The sequence below is a fragment of the Pseudophryne corroboree genome, chromosome 10 (genome assembly GCF_028390025.1).
Source record: "Pseudophryne corroboree isolate aPseCor3 chromosome 10, aPseCor3.hap2, whole genome shotgun sequence".
NCBI lineage: Eukaryota > Metazoa > Chordata > Amphibia > Anura > Myobatrachidae > Pseudophryne > Pseudophryne corroboree.
This window is the reverse complement of record NC_086453.1, coordinates 290278474-290295591: the sequence shown is the minus strand read 5'-3', so window position 1 is coordinate 290295591 and position 17118 is coordinate 290278474. Positions and strand designations below refer to the sequence as shown.

The following is a 17118-nucleotide window of genomic DNA, read 5'->3' as shown; positions in this document are numbered from 1 at the left end:
GTATAACACACACACACTCTTTCTTTCTTTCTTTCTTTCTTTCGCCTTCCCTCCCCACCCATAATGTGTAAAAATGGGGACTTCCCGCAGGAATGTGTAAAAAAGGGGGACTGCCTGCCGTAATGTGTAAAAAAGGGGGACTGCCTGCCGTAATGTGTAAAAAGGGGGACTGCCTGCCGTAAAGTGTAAAAAAGGGGGACTGCCTGTCGTAATGTGTAAAAAAGGGGGACTGCCTGCCGTAATGTGTAAACAAGGGGGTCTCTGTTGCTGTAATGTGTAAAAAGGGGACTCTGCCTACTTAATGTGTCCCCATGAAGCCACGCCCCTATATTTTTTTCCACTGGCCCTGCTTTGTATATAGGGGGAGGCGCGATGCTGTTTCTTGTACACAGCGCTAAAATGTCTAGTTACGGCACTGATGTGACATGTGACGGTATTGCATGTCTATGGAAGCTAATACACATTATGCACTATATATTAATAAGGGATCAAGTTTAATCTGCTGGAGGTGATCATGTGACCCGCATGTCTGTCCCTATACTATTCTAGCCGCAGGGTATCTCTCTGTAGGTGTGAGTAGGAGGACAGTCTGTGGGAGGAACACAATTAACTATTTCACTTCTGGGAATAAAGGGTGACATTTTAACCCTTACAGTTACCTAATGGCAAAACAATCATTCACTTTTGGCTAACACTAAATTTTTAGTTTCCAGTGTGTGTGAGAATAGAAAAAAAACATACGTTCATTTTTAAAACTACAACTTGGAAGAGAATGGCGTTATCTCCACCCAGTGCAGCTTGAACTTATGTATAAATCTGTAATCACTGACCCTACTATAATTATGCTCAGATACTGTTAGGGGACTGTGCTGCTGCAACCCCATTTTGTGTCTGCACAACCTAATTGCGCCCCTGAAGTGGCCTACCCTTCCAGTTGTAAAGTGCTTATAGGCCCTGATTCGCTCGCTAGCTACTTTTAGCAGCTGTGCAAACGCATTGTCGCCGCCCACGGGGGAGTGTATTTTCGCTTTGCAGGAGTGTGAACGCCTGTGCAGCCGAGCGGCAGCAAACACATTTTGTGAAGAACAACACCAGCCCTGTAGTTACTTATTCTATGCGATGATTGCTACGACAAAGGTCCTGGTATTGACGTCAGATACCCGCCCAGCAAACACCCGGCCACGCCTGCGTTTTTCCAACCACTCCCAGAAAACAGTCAGTTGACACCCAGAAACTCCCACTTCCTGTCAATCACCTTGCGTCCGCCAGTGCGACTAGAAGCGTCGCTAGAACCTGTGCAAAACCACAAAGCTCTTTGTACTTGTACGACGCGCCTGCGCATTGCGGTACATGCACAGATTAGCCCCGTTCTGCCATAATCGCTGCGCTGCGAAAATCCGAAGCGAGCGATCAACTCGGAATGACCCCCCATAGACTGGTAGTGATCACCAAAAAGAAGAATCACATAACTGTAACAGAATGGAAGATTGTGGCAGCCATTGCATCAAGGAAAATATATACAGCTCGAGTATCCCATATCCAAATATTCCGAAATACGGACTTTTTTGAGTGAGAGTGAGATAGTGAAACATTTGTTTTCTGATGGCTCAATGTACACAAACTTTGTTTAATACACAAAGTTATTAAACATATTGTATTATATGACCTTCAGGCTGTGTGTATAAGGTGTATATGAAACATAAATGAATTGTGTGTATGTACACAAACTTTGTTTAATGCACAAAGTTATTACAAATATTGGCTAAAATGACCTTCAGGCTGTGTGTATAAGGTGTATATGAAACATAAATGCATTCTGTGCTTAGACTTGGGTCCCATCGCCATGATATCTCATTATGGTATGCAATTATTCCAAAATACGGAAAAATCCGATATCCAAAATACCTCTGGTCCCAAGCATTTTGGATATAGGATACTCAACCTGTATTAAAAAAACCAACAACTTTTAATTGCATTGTCTTTGATGTGGGTACAGTATTTATATCTCCTGGTCAGTAGATCCATACTGTAGGCGTTGGGTATATTATGCTGGCGCCCGGGATCCCAGGGTCAGCATAGCATTTGACCCCTGGAAGAGGTGACAGATTGCCAGCACTGTGATCAGGACTTGGACAGAGTTGAGTCAAACTGGCAGGTGCGACTGCGTATGCAATGTTTCCCGTCGCAGCAAGTGCATGTGACGTCACCTGCCTGCCCTGAAAATGGGCATGACACGCCTGCATTTCCTGCACCACTCCCCACCAATGCAGCGGCGCCGCTTTCCCCCGGAACGCCCGCTGGCTGTCAATCACTATGCGATCACATCATGCCAGGGTGCGAACGCAGTGCATGCGCAGACTGACGATAATTGGCGTTGGGACCATGTGCCACCTATAGAGGAGTTTGTAGGCAATCTCTTTTATTTTTACACAAATGGAGCTTGAAGAAGCATTTTGCCTAATCTCCTTCCAGTCCTCTTCCTCCAGACTCTTTCCCAGGTCTCACCTCCAAGCCCTTTCATGGGGATCACTGTGAGTAGGATCGATTGTCTTACAGTCAGCGTAAAGTATAGAGACAAGTCCCTTAGTAGCCGACTGCTGGGATTCAAAATTGGTTAAGAGGTCTGGTCCGCAAATGGGATTTCCTAGTCATGGAATTACATAGTTGAAGGAATTGGATTAAATGTTTATGCGGGATATGAAACTGTTCTTTAATGTCAACAAAGGAAGGAAAAGGTGAGTCCCTGCCAATGTTAAGGGGGATACTCACGGAGCAATCGCTGCTTAAAATCTAAGCAATCTGACTAGATTGCTTAGATTTTAAGCCTGATCGCTCTGTGTGTACCCCCGACAGCGATAGCGATGCGCAGCCCCATCGCTGGTGCTAGATTGGCCTGCCGTGCAGGCCAATCTAGCGGGTCGCTCATTTCACCCGCTGGGTGAAATGAGCGGCCCCCCCCGTCTACCCCCGCACGCTCAGCACACATCTCTCCCGCATCGGCCAGTGAGTACTGGCCTTTACTGTGATACCTGATCCCAGGGGCGTCTTCAGAGAGGAGGAGGCCCGTGTGCAGTCTCCTTCTGGGCCCCCTCCTCTCTAGCAGAGAGTGCTCTTGACTCTGGGCACTAGGGGACCCTAGCACTGTCCCAGGGTCTAGTGGCATGCGCAGGACTCCTGGAAAATGGTGATTTTCCTACTGTGCAAGAACGAAACGCTGCTGCACCATTTTACTAGTGATTTTTGCAGCACTGCTGCAGCAATGCGGGACTCCGAAGTATTGAAAAAAATGGGCGCAGGGTGTGAGGTGCTGGCCCCCCTGGATCCCCAGGTGCCCGTGTGTATAGTGTACCCATTATAAATACACCAGTGCCTGATCACAGAATTCAACCAAGGCAATAAAATTCTTACCTGGACGGAAGTCAGCGTTATTAAAAAGGAGTATTTCCTAGGGGTGGTCTTCACTTTGTCGGCGGTCGGGCTCCCGGCAACCAGCATACCGGCGCCGGAATCCCGACTGCCGGCATACCGACAGTTCTTCTCCCTCTTGGGGGTCCACGACCCCCCCGGAAAGAAAATAGATAGCGTGGTGCACATAGCGCGCCACCGTGCCCGCAGCGTGGTGAGCGCAATGAGCCCGCAATGGGCTCATTTACGCTTACCCAGCTGACGGTATGCCGGCGGTCGGGATTCCGGCTCCAGTATGCTGGTCACCGGGAGCCCGACCACCGGCATAACATACTACACCCTTTCCTAGAGCAGCCGTAGCCCTCATAGGTTCCTGTGGAGGTTGTGATGCTGTCAAATTTACCAAGGAGTTTGGCCCCCGCAGGTAACGCCATCTGAAAATGGCATTGTGCTGCTGTAGCCTATGGGCTACACTTGGCAAAATTAGCCGGCAGAGGCATGTGCAGGAGTTCTGGTAAAGGTCTGAACACATCCTTTCCGAGCCCTTGTCCCTGTGGGTGGTCTTTCTTACATCTGGCCAGTATAACCTCATACTGCACTGCAATTTTGGGCCCTGAAATCATGCCCAGATTGCAATGGAAATGCGGTTATTAATAAATGGGCCCTTTATGGTGATACAGAATGAGAGGTATAATTCACCCTCCTAGTGTCATTCACTTAAGTATAAGCCAGTTCTGCCCAGTAAAGGATTTACCACAGGGCAACCAAGGGGGCTGCTTAGGGCCCTATGGGTCTCAGGGGCACACCAATAAGGCTGTATGGAGGGAATTTCCGATGGACTGCGACCTCCGCTAGAAATGTCAGAGCACTGGACTGGCTGAATACTCCTGGCAGGCTGCCAGTGATTAGACAGCTGTTGAATGCCGGATTCAGCACATACCCGCGTCTCCAGTATTGCAGTATTGTGCTTGCAACCCTTCATGACACACATGTGTATGACATCACATGCGCAGAGAGAGGAGCAGGGAGGTCTTCCAGGTGTACTTTACTACATTGTTTGTGTTCATTTGTATAACATCTGACTAAAACCAATCAGGCAAGGTGGACTGGAGGTGGAAGGGGGGGGGGGGTACAACGGTGAACCATGTTATTTGAAGCACAGTGTATAACCTTCGCCTGCTACAATCTGGGCTTGGGAGGGCCTGACTGATACATACCTCCCAACATTGACAACAGAGGATTAGGTATTATGGCGCGGCGAAGCTGCAACCGATCTTAAAAAGGGAGTGTGAACTATGGAAAAGGGCCATGGCTTAATGGGAGTGCCGAGATCACGAGCCACGCCCCCGTTTTCATCACTGAGGGGGCATGCCCGGCGCTCTGTGAGCTGCTGGCATGCCCATTCTCCCTCTGTCTCCTGTGAATAGACGCTGTGTGCATGTGTACAGCGTCTACTCACCGCTGCTCTGCTAGGCAGAGCAATAACTTACAGGAGCCTCCCAAATGCCCCACCACCGCGGGACACTGCGGCCCGTGGGTGGGACAGCGGGATGATTCCAAAAAACGGGACTGTCCCGCGAAAATTGGGACAGTTGGGAGGTATGCTGATATATCAATATGCTATTATACTCTATTTTAAGTACTACTGTGTATAGGCGATGGGGGTCTGCCTGCTACAATCGTTGGGACACTGATATATAATCAATACAGTGACACTGACTGAAGAATGTAACAGTGGATATTATAAAATGCTAATATAAATGTGGTCAGTGAGTGAGGGGGATAATAATGAGTATTTTAGGTGATGGGACTTGCTACAATCAGCAAGCCTGGGTCACTCATATACAGTGCAGTCAGTGAGGGTGTAGTAATGGGGTATGGGGACCTGCTACATTCAGTGAGGGGATATAAAATGCAGTTACCAAGTGGTGTAATGATGGGAATTAGAGGTGAGGGGAAATGGTGCAATCAGTGAGAGGGAAAGTAATATACTGTAATAGAATGTATGGAGGATAACAATAAATAATTTAAGGGTCATAAATCAGGAATGAAAATACAGAGCTATGGATTGTTTGAGGGAGGGGGGGGGGGCTAAATTGGTATCTTGCTTGGGGCCTGATGAAGTCTACATCCACCTCTGCTTCTGCCCTGCGGCCCCAGACAATAGTACAATACAAACTGTAGTAGTCATATGTGTCCTTTATTAAAGGGATCATCTGGCAATCCTACTGAGGCCGAACCCCAAAAACCCCACTCTTCTCTCCAGTAAGGCACATACGCGGACAGGGCCGGTTCTAGCCCTTTTTGCGCCCTGGGCGGGAAATAGGAGCGTGGCTTCATACAGGGGGCGTGGTCAGTTATGCCCCCTGTACAGTAGAGTAGCACCGCTGAAAGAGAATAAAAAAAATAATAAAAAGAATACTTACTATCCCCGCTCCTGATTCCCGACCGCTGTAGACCTCCGCCGGCGCTGCTCCTCTCCTCAGATCTGGCAAGAACAGACACTAGAGGTCAATTACGACCCCTAGCGTCTGTGTCAGTCCCACAATCCTGTGCGGTGGGCGATGACATCATCGCGCACCGCACAGCAAAGGTCCTCTCCCTGAAGGGAACTAGACGCTGCATCTAGTTCCCTTCGGGGAGAGGACCTTTGCTGTGCGGTGCGCGATGACGTCATCGCGCACCGCACAGCAAAGGTCCTCTCCACAAAGAGAAACTAGACGCTACACGTCTAGTTCCCTTCACAGCGGGACCAGCGGGGGAAACAGCGGGCATTGGGGGGCACAGCAGTAGCGGATCTTGCCATGGTACGGTGCCCTCCGGATGGCGCCGGCGCCCTCCGGAAGGTGGTGCCCCGGGCAAAAGTCCTGCTTGCCCGTGGCAAGATCCGCTACTGTACGCGGAACGGGGCTGATGTTCCAGCTGTACTCACAGAGGGCAGGTCCCAGTTATTTATTTATTTATGTTTTGTTGTTGTTATTATTATTACCAGTTATTTATATAGCGCACACATATTTCGCAGCGCTTTACTCAGTCCCTGCCCCAGTGGAGTTTACAATCTCCATTCCCTATCACATGTACACGCACACACATTGACGCTAGGGTTGGGATCCAATTAACCTACCAGTATATTTTTGGAATGTGGGAGGAAACCGGAGTAACTGGAGGAAACCCACACAAGTACGGGGAGAAAATACAAACTCCGCACAGGGTCATGGTGGGAATTGAACCCATGACCTCAGTGCTGTGAGGCAAAAATGCTAACCATTACACCATCCGTACATACACAGCAGAGTCAGGGAGTTTGGAGGTCAGAACAGCATCATTTGCCGCAGACCCAAATCCATCTATATTGGGACCAGCGGCAGCTCCTAACCTGTCTGGCCCGTGGCTCTGCATCGTGCCTGAACCTGTCTCCTCCCTGCTCTCCCGGTGACTGACTGCAGATGTCACCGAGATGGGTCTTACATCTGGCGGCAGCAAGAGGTGGAGCCTAAATACAGGGGTGGAGTTTAAGTCAGGTGCTGCTACAAACAGGTTTGCTTCTAGTGACTGTATCTGCTGCAGCCCCCAGAAGCCAGGTAGGGCTGCTATAATAGCAGGGGAGTGGCTTCCCATTGGACGTGCTGTCTTTGCTATCGCAGTCCAGACTGACAGTCCCAGGGGGAGAAAGCACCTCCCCCTGGGACTGCCTGTCTGGCTGTGATCAGCAGGGAGTGCTTCCAATGGGAAGCCACTGTTACTGACAGGCATTCCCTGTGGCTGACAGATTTTACTGGGTGGAAGGGATGCAGTCCTGCATTTCCTAGGTAAAATCCGCCACCGTTTGGGACTCATCAACGAAGATTGTGATTGACGGCTCAAAATGAAATTGTGGCATTCACTGAATTTGTTTTAATTGTATCAGGGAGGTTGTTAGGGAACTCTGTGGAATTGAAAACAAGAAGGCTGAAGAAGGCACTAGGAGTTTAGCAAGCTCATGGTGGTGTGAGACTCAGGCTGTCTGTCAACACCCTCTTACAGTGGAATTCCAGCTAACATTCCAAGCTGGAGGACTTGTTACACTGCTAATCACTAATGTGAGAAGATTCCTATTTTAACCTGGTACATGACAAGCGTCTGGTCTCTAACTCTTCATGTACACCAAGGCTGTCAGAAGTTTTGGACACTGAAAAGGCGGACAGGTCACGTCAACCATTTTTCCTCAGATTAATCACAAGCACAATCAGCGCGCTGCAGAACCTTATGACAGAACGTATATATCCTGGATGTGGATTACAAAATAAATAATAAATGACAATGTAAAATCACTTATAGTCAGCGCCTCCGAATCAAAATGAAAAGCAGCTGCAGGACAACAAATAATAGTAGTACAATAGCACAGGTTTTCACCATAGTGTTCCAATTTTTGTTATCCAGAAGGGACAGGGATTACCAAATCAGAGCCATGATCTTGCATGTTAGGTGGATCAGGGCGATGTTGTAGCATATTGGGATGTGCTGTCATTTATTTTCTCATTATCAGTTCATGGCTGTAGAGAAGATACGTCAGAGATTAGTTACATTTATTTTCTCCATTTAATAAATATATAACAGTTTGTGAATGTTGTCTTTTTGCAAAAATGATCTGCTATACTCTGTGCCCTAGCATGGACGTGTAATGCATTTATGATAAACATAAGTAGCTTTTTACCTGGAACAAACAGGGAGAGGGAGAGGGGTGGTCGTCGGGACAATTACACTTATATTCTGTGCAGGGTAAATACTGGCTGCTTTTGCATGTAGCCCACAAATGTTGGACAGCTTTATTTTTTACACTGCAATTTAGATTTCAGTTTGGACACACCCCACCCAAATCTAACTCTCTCTGCACATGTTACGGGATTAGTATGATTTACCACCGCTCGGGATGCTGAATGTGACTATGCCGACATCAGCATCCCCTGAGCGGTGCAATGCCGGGGGGGGAAGTGTGTGGGGGGGGGGGGGGGGGGGACGAGTTCAACAAACCACTTGCGGCCCACAGGTTCTATTCTCCCTCTATGGGTGTCATGGACACACATAGAGGAAGAACCTCTATGGGTGTCCATACGCCTACCTCGCCTTTCGGGATCCCGCCGTCTTTATTTTGACTGCCGGGATCCCAACTGTCGGTATGCTAACCGCATACCCATGTTACATCTGCCCCGTCCTCAGCGTAGCATGGTTTTGCCCAGGTGGACAGTTACGAACTTTTTTTTTCTATACTTCCAAAGCAGAATCATGCTCACTGAATGAATGGTGTAACACATGCATGTCCAAACTGCGGCCCTCCAGCTGTTGTGAAACTACATATCCCAGCATGCCCTGACACAGTTTTGCTGTCAGAAAATGCTAAAGCTGTGTCAGGGCATGCTGGGATGTGTAGTTTCTCAACAGCTGGAGGGCCGCAGTTTGGACATGCCTGTAACACTTCCAGCACTTGAACTACACTAGCAGAGTGTGTCACTTGTCCCGGGTGACTGATTCCACAGTTTGAGCTTTGATTTAAAATAATAATAATAATGATAGATTCTAGCAAAATATATAAAAAAGACCGTCAAAAGGCTGACGAACAAAAAAAATTGAGGTGCCTAACGTGTAGTTGCTAAAATCACAGGTAATAATGGGGGTAATTTCAAGTTGATCGCAGCAGGATTTTTGTTAGCAGTTGGGCAAAACTATGGCCCTCATTCCGAGTTGTTCGCTCGCAAGCTGCTTTTAACAGCATTGCGCATGCTAAGCCGCCGCCTACTGGGAGTGAATCTTAGCTTAGCAGAATTGCGAACGAAAGATTCTCAAAATTGCGAATAGAAATTTCTTAGCAGTTTCTGAGTAGCTCGACACTTACTCTGCCACTGCGATCAGTTCAGTCAGTTTCGTTCCTGGTTTGACGTCACAAACACACCCAGCGTTCGCCCAGACACTCCCCCGTTTCTCCAGCCACTCCCGCGTTTTTCCCAGAAACGGCAGCGTTTTTTCACACACTCCCATAAAACGTCCAGTTTCCACCCAGAAACACCCACTTCCTGTCAATCACACTCCGATCACCAGAACGAAGAAAAAACCTCGTAATGCCGTGAGTAAAATACCAAACTTCTTAGCAAATTTACTTGACGCAGCCGCAGTGCGAACATTGCGCATGCGCAGTTAGCGGAAAATCGCACCGATGCGAAGAAAAATAACGAGCGAACAACTCGGAATGAGGGCCTATGTGCACTGCAGGGGAGGCAGATTTAACATGTGCAGAGAGAGTTAGATTTGGGTGTGGTGTGTTCAATCTGCAATCTAATTTGCAGTGTAAAAATAAAGCAGCCAGTATTTACCCTGCACAGAAATAAAATAACCCACCCAAATCTAACTCTTTCTGCAAATGTTATATCTGCCTCCCCTGCAGTGCACATGGTTTTGCCCAACTGCTAACAAAAATCCTGCTGCGATCAACTTGGAATTACCCCCAATGTGCACACTTAAAAAATCCTTTCATATATTATATTATTACATCAGCCTAGTTACATTATGGGGCGAACACGATCCCGATGTTTACGTAGTTGAGCAATTTTTTTGCGCATGCACAAACATTTCTTTAGACTCATATGGTGCATGCATTACACAGGGGATGGGCACAAACGCGCAGTTGGGTTCGGGTCAGGCAGTATCAGAAGTGCTGCAGAAAAGTGATTGGCGCTCCGAGGCAGTGACTGGGAGGTAGCTAGTAGAGCTTGTAAAAATGTGCCATTTAGTGTGGCGTATTATGGGAGTGTTGCAGTGTAAGTGGCTGCATACACAGCCGCAGGTATAGGAGGCTGTGTTCAGATGGAGAACTGCACCTGCCATAGATCTGGTGTAAGTTTCCATGGTGCGACCGATGGTGGCGTCTAAGGATGCACCAATCACCAATCGTTATTACGGCATGCACGGAGTCTCAGTCCCATGCATTTGGGTGAATGTACACCAGGGAAGGCGTTTATAGCGCCATTTGCATAAAGTCATAGATGGATGACCGCCAGCAGATGCTGCTGCTGTGTGCGCTTCTCTACATGCGACTCAGAATCAGGCCCCACACTATGGGGTAAATTTACTAAGATGGGAGTTCTATTTAAGATGGGATGTTGCCAATAGCAACCAATCAGATTCCAGGTACAGTATTATCTTCTAGATTAGAAGGTGCTTGATAAATGAGAAGTTGAATCTGATTGGTTGCTATGGGCAACATCCCATCTTAAATAGAACCCCCATCTTAGTAAATGTACCCCTATGTGAGAGTGAGCCCTCCACCCAGTAGGGAGCATAGAAAAATGTGTCATTGTCATTAAATGCATAGACTCGGCTGGAAAGCTGAGCAGCATGGGATCCAGCTTTAGGTTTACAATGTCTAGGTCGAAATGGTTTCTAGGTCGACAGGCACTCTAGGTCGACATGGCAAAAGGTTGACATGAGTTTTTCACATTTATTTTCATTTGTTTAACTTTTTCGTACTTTACGATCCCCATGGACTACAATTGGGAACGGTAACCTGTGCTGAGCGCAGCGGTAGTGGAGCGAGGCTCCTTTCCCGAAGCATGGCGAGTGAACACGGGGCACTAATTGGGGTTCCCCGTCATTGTACGGAGAAAGCGACACCCAAAAAAAAGTGGGGGAAAAACTCACGTCGACCCTTTGTCATGTCGACCTAGCACATGTCGACCTAGAAACCATGTCGACCTATAGTGGTCGACCTAGACACTGTCGACCTAAATCTAGTCTAACATACCACACCTGAGAAGCATACAGTGTTATTCACACCTCTGGGTGCCAAATATCATGGGCTACAGCCTGGAACAACCATTCTGAGTTGATCGCAGCAGCAAATTTGTTAGCAGTTGGGCAAAACCATGGGGGTAATTCCAAGTTGATCGGAGCAGGAATTTTGTTAGCAATTGGGCAAAACCATGTGCACTGCAGGGGGGGCAGATATAACATGTGCAGAGAGAGTTAGATTTGGGTGTGGTGAGTTCAATCTGCAATCTAAATTGCAATGTAAAAATAAAGCAGCCAGTATTTACCCTGCACAGAAACAAAATAACACACCCAAATCTAACTCTCTCTGCAAATGTTATATCTGCCCCCCCTGCAGTGCACATGGTTTTGCCCAACTGCTAAAAAATTTCCTGCTGCGATCAACTTGGAATTACCCCCCATGTGCTGCATGTGCAGCTGGGGGGGGGGGGGGGGGGGGGGGGGGCAGATGTAACATGTGCAGAGAGAGTTAGATTTGGGTGGGATGAGATCAAACTGAAATCTAAATTGCAGTGTAAAAATAAAGCAGCCAGTATTTACCCTGCACAGAAACAATATAACCCACCCAAGTCGAACTCTCTCTGCACATGTTATATCTGCCCCCCCCCCCCCCCCCTTCAGTGCACATTCTGAGTTGATGGCTAGCTGCCATTGTTCGCTGCGTAGCAATCATTTAAAAAACCAACAAAACTGCGCATGTGTATGCACCGCAATGCGCACAGCGCGGTGTATGGGTTCAAAGAGCATCAAGGTTTTGCACAGGTTCTAGCTACGCTTTCAGTGCACTGGCGAACGCAAGGAGATTGACAGGAAGTGGCCATTTTCTGGGAGTGTTTGGAAAAACGCAGGCGTGGCCGGGCGTTTGCAGGGCGGGTATCTGACGTCAATACCGGGTCCTTCGTCGCAGCAATCATCGCACAGAATAAGTAACTACAGGGCTGGTCTTGTTTTGCACAAAATGTGTTTGCAGCCGCTCTGCTGCACAGGCGTTCGCACTCCTGCAAAGCGAAAATACACTCCCCCGTGGCCGGCAACTATGCGTTTACACGCTAGCGAGCGATCAACTCGGAATGAGGGCCATGGTTTTGCCCAACTGCTAACAAATTTGCTGCTGCGATCAACTCTGAATTACCCCCATGATCACTTGCCAAGCACATGAAATACAAGAGTAGTCTCCTGGAGCAAGCACAAAGCTGCATGCAGCCTGACACTCAGCCAGAGAGCATTACTCTGCAGCATGCACACAGAAATCCTGTGCTCTCTTCCAAGTGATGCAGGCACAATGCAGCTAAGCACTCAAGCAGAGCAATAGCGTACACTGCACCATTTTCTGTGCTCTCTCCCAAGCAAAGGGGGCTATTCAGAAATGTACGCAGTTGGCGGTGCGGGTGGCTGCCTCGGTGCTGCTCTGCCAAGCAGCCTTTGTTTTTAGTCTTACATGTATAATATGTATAATATCATACCTCCCAACTGTCCCGATTTTCGCGGGACAGTCCCGTTTTTTGGGGACTGTCCCGCTGTCCCACCCACGGGCCGCAGTGTCCCGCGGTGGGGGGGGGGGCAGTTGGGAGGCTCTGTCTGTCGCTGCCCTGCTTAGCAGAGCAGCGTTGAATAGACGCTGTGCGCATGCGCACAGCGTCTATTCAGGGGAGTCAGAGGGAGAGGGGGCATGCCAGCGGCTCACAGAGCGCTGGGCATGCCCCCTCAGTGATGAAAACGGGGGCGTGGCTCGCGATCGCGGGTCCTCCCGTGAAGCCACGCCCCCTCTTCTTATACCACGCCCATTTTTCGGGAACGCACGCGGCTTCACCGCGCGTGTGTCCCACTTTGAAGAAACACAAAGTTGGGAGGTATGTAATATGTCGAGTCTATTGTACAGTTGCAATGTGCAGTATGACCTCATATGTGTAATGTTTGTAATGTATGCTATGTTTTTCCCACTTCTTATGCTATGTATTCCCCCTTCATGTTGCTGCTTGGCGAAGCATTGTACCGCAAAACATTCCTAGTGTACGTGAGTACACCTGGCCAATAAAGCTGATTCTGATCTGATTCTGATTCTGATCTTGCTTCCGCAGCAAGATCTGCGTCCATCTACTCACATACTGGGGGGCTGCCCAGCACAGAGCAAGGCCGTCCAGCATGTGTGTGGTGTCGCCCTGCGATGCGTTCGCAATTTAGCTGCAACTGTATCGAATAGAGGACGACCCCTGCCTGTGCAGTCTGGCTGTGCTGGCAGGCGGACCAGCGTAATTTTTTTCTCAGAGCAGCTGCAAGTGGCGTCACACAGCCATCCTGATGGCTGCCACTGTTAATCATCTTGCAGTCGCATCCTTCCGGGATACGACCGCATGGCGAAGGGTTGCGCATGCGCACTTTGGAAAGTGTTGACATGGACAAAAGGTCAACAGGGTCAAAATGTTGACATAACAATGGTCGACACAAAAATGGTCAACACACTTTTTTTTGCATTTTTGGGGTTAGTGTGGATAGGTTTTCCATCTGGAACCACCATTTGTGGAAATGCTTCGCTCACGACACTTCGGGCACGGTGTGTCGCTCCTCTCAACACAAGGTTACTAAAGGTTATGATTTGTGACTTGGATAGTTAAGGATGGAAAAAGTCCAAAAATATGAAAAAAAAAAAAACCATATGCCGACCATATCTGTGTCGACTATTGCCACATTGATCATTTGAACCTATCAATATTTTGTACCTGTTGACCTTTTGTCCATATCAACCTTTTGTCAATGTCAATTTGATGCATGTCGGCAATATGGTGTTGACCTATTGACTGTTGACCTAGATATTATAGATCTGTAGTCCAGATCCTGCTATCTGCGCTCTCTCCTAAGCGTAGAGAGAATAATGTTCTCACTCTCTGGCCAGCTCAGAGCATTAGCATACAGCACGCTGTCTTCCCCTAACCGGAGCTAGCATAGAGATGGTAAGGTAAGTATTTTCACATACTGTAAGTGCACAGAGAATTGATGCTGTGACGCATCCCCTGTAATGCAGTTTATATTTGACTGCTCTACGTTTCCTTACCAAAGAATCATACACTTGATTTAATTTTTAATATATATTGGGTTTTATAATTGTTGTTGTTAAATTGGCTTCTGGTTATTATTTATTTCCCTAAAGCACCAACATTGCTCTGCTCCATAGGTGTGCGCACAAGGGCCTGATCAGAGGTGGGTGCTAATCCGTCAGGACTGCCATTCTGTGCGCAGTTCTGTGAAAATACGCTAATATACAAATAACCCAAAGAGCCACAGTATTCCTAAATTGGGCACTCACGGACTAATTTGTAGTTATTAATACTGAATTACGGTATATACTCTACCTTTGGTAGGTGACTGAGTATATAATTCAGTATTAAAAACTAAAAATGAGTCCGCGAGTGCCCAATTTAGGAATACTGTCGCTCTTTGGGTTATTTGTATGCTTATAATCTATTCCAGGGGCACCTTCCGAAGCATAACAAATAAAAAAGAATATGAAATAATAATTAGTTAAGGACTAGAATAATTTAATGATAGTGTCTGTGCGACCCCTGCAACCTTCCATGACTATCGATCATCTAATCCCTATAGTTGCACAGAATGTCCTTCAAAAGGGTGTGGTATGCAAGGTCGACTGTAAGTAGGTCGACCACCTAGTTAGGTCGACAGGGTCTCTAGGTCGACATGGTGTAAGTCGACAGGTCAAAAGGTCGACATGAGTTTTTATGGGGGGGGGTTGTGTCGTTTTCTCCGTAGTGTGACTGGGAACCCCAATTAGTGCACTGCGTCCCCTTGCATGGCTCGCTTTGCACGCCATGCTTCGGGCAAGGTGCCTCGCTCTGCTACCGCTGCGCTCGGCACAGGTTACTATTCCCAATCGTAGTCCGCATGGATTGAAAAAGATAAAAAAATTGTGAAAAACTCATGTTGACCTTTTGACATGTCGACCTAGTTACTATCGACCAATAGTGGTCGACCTAGTTACTGTCGACCTAGAGACCGGATCCCCTTCAAAAGTAAGCCACCGGGGCCATTGTCACTACATATGCAGACGCAGGCTGAGACACCCCCCAAAATGGTCTCAACATGCCTGCGCTTGACTCGCCACCTCCCATTACCTCCACCAAATGCTCACTGACTGTGAGTCACTCTGGGTATATAAATCCACATTGTGACCACCGTGAGCAATCCATCGGGCACATGTGCAGTATATAAGTAGCAAAAAAACATACAATACAAATAATTCAGGCCCATCGTGTGCACCCACACACCCCTTACTAGTCTGGACTTCAGGTGTGTCCCCAGCCTGGCTCCCAGCAGGTGTACGATCCCACCATGAGCGTCTCCTGATGGTATAACACTGCTGACACGGTCATAGACAGTGTGCTGAGGTCCTGGGCAATGGAGAGCAACAGCCCAAATTAAAGGGGTCATTCCGAGTTGATCGCTCGCTAGCAACTTTCTGCAGCGCTGCGATCAGGTTAAAACTCGGCAAAACTGCGCATGCATATGCGCCGCAAAGCGCAGGCGTGTCGTACGGGTACAAAGAGGATCGGTGCTGGGCGATGGATTTAATGAACAATCCATTCGCACAGCCAATCACAAGGTGATTGACAGAAAGAGGGCGTTCATGGGTGTCAACTGACCGTTTTCTGGGAGTGTTTGGAAAAACGCAGGCGTGTCCAAGCGTTTGCAGGGCGGGTGTCTGACGTAAATTCCGGGACCAAAAAGTCTGAAGTGATCGCAGCGTCTGAGTAAGTTCAGAGCTACTCAGAAACTGTAACAAACTTTTTTGTACCGCTCGGTTGCAAAAGCGTTCGCACACTCGCAAGGCGAAAATACACTCCCCCATAGGCGGCAACTATCTGATCGCAGCACAGCAAAAAGTTGCTAGCAAGCGATCAACTCGGAATGACCCCCCAAGTGGCTTCAGCTTGCTGTCTTGCCTTGTCTCGTTGCTACTGGTTACTGCTACAGAGCTTGGAGTATAAGGACGGGTTGGGACGAATTCCCTTTGCCCTGGACCGTCCAAGAATTCCCTTTGCCCGTACACACTATGCGATCTAATGAACAACGGAACAATACCTCGTTACATACTTCATTACACTGCACAGTGCCGCATACGTTATCGCCTGATTGGCCTGCAGTGCGGCCAACCTGATCTCGTATGCGACCCGCGGGAGCGTGCAATCCTGTGGACACACTGAATGATCTTCATTAATTGGTGTTCCAATATGACATATCATGAAGATATCGTTCTAGCGTGTACTCGACCAAGGACTACCTACAGTATATATATATATATATATATATGTGTCAGTAGAGGAATGGGAGCACTTGGGTTGTTTTTCCACCCAATATTCAATGGGGAAAAACAGCAGTCTCCCTAAGATATTTACTCCTAATTCGTGAGCATAAAACCACATTTAACATGTTCCATGTAAAAATTTATTACAACATAAAAGCAATGATACAAAACGGTATAGTATCTCTTCTTGCAGATAACACCATATAGTACAGAGGACCAGTTGAAATAACTTTGATAGATTCCTCCTTCTCCTTTGACAATTCGGAGATTTGATGTTTATGAACAAATAACCCGACGCGTTTCGTCTTACTCTAAGACTTCATCAGGGGTATGTCTCTAGTGCTTGATAAATTGACTGTTAGTGCATCAATGAAATGGCAATTACGTATTCTGGATACTTGAAAAAACCACACACCGGTGAGGTACACAGGTGAAAGTTAGATTAAGCCTTATGGTTAAGTGCTTGAATAACAAGTTCAAAAGCATAGGCCTGAACGCAAGTTCATATAGGTATGCGACCTTATGATTCAGGGATTTGGATAACAAGTTCAAATACACAGGTCTACCACAATTTCATATGCGTGTGTAACCAGTAGCTACAA

The 17118-nt window shown here is 47.6% G+C and overlaps 1 protein-coding gene across 2 annotated transcripts in view; it reads right to left on the bottom strand.

Annotated features, from left to right (window-relative positions):
- The window catches only part of ARHGEF16 (Rho guanine nucleotide exchange factor 16), a 207985-nt gene that overhangs the window by 179088 nt on the left and 11779 nt on the right, over positions 1 to 17118 (bottom strand). Inside the window, exon 2 of one of the 2 annotated variants that reach the window (XM_063943347.1) lies at positions 7841 to 7937. The exons of the other annotated variant lie outside the window; for it this stretch is intronic. Coding sequence (XP_063799417.1) covers positions 7841 to 7912 — 72 coding nt within the window. The 5' untranslated portion in view covers positions 7913 to 7937. The remainder of the gene's footprint in view (positions 1 to 7840; positions 7938 to 17118) is intronic. 2 annotated transcript variants of the gene reach the window in all.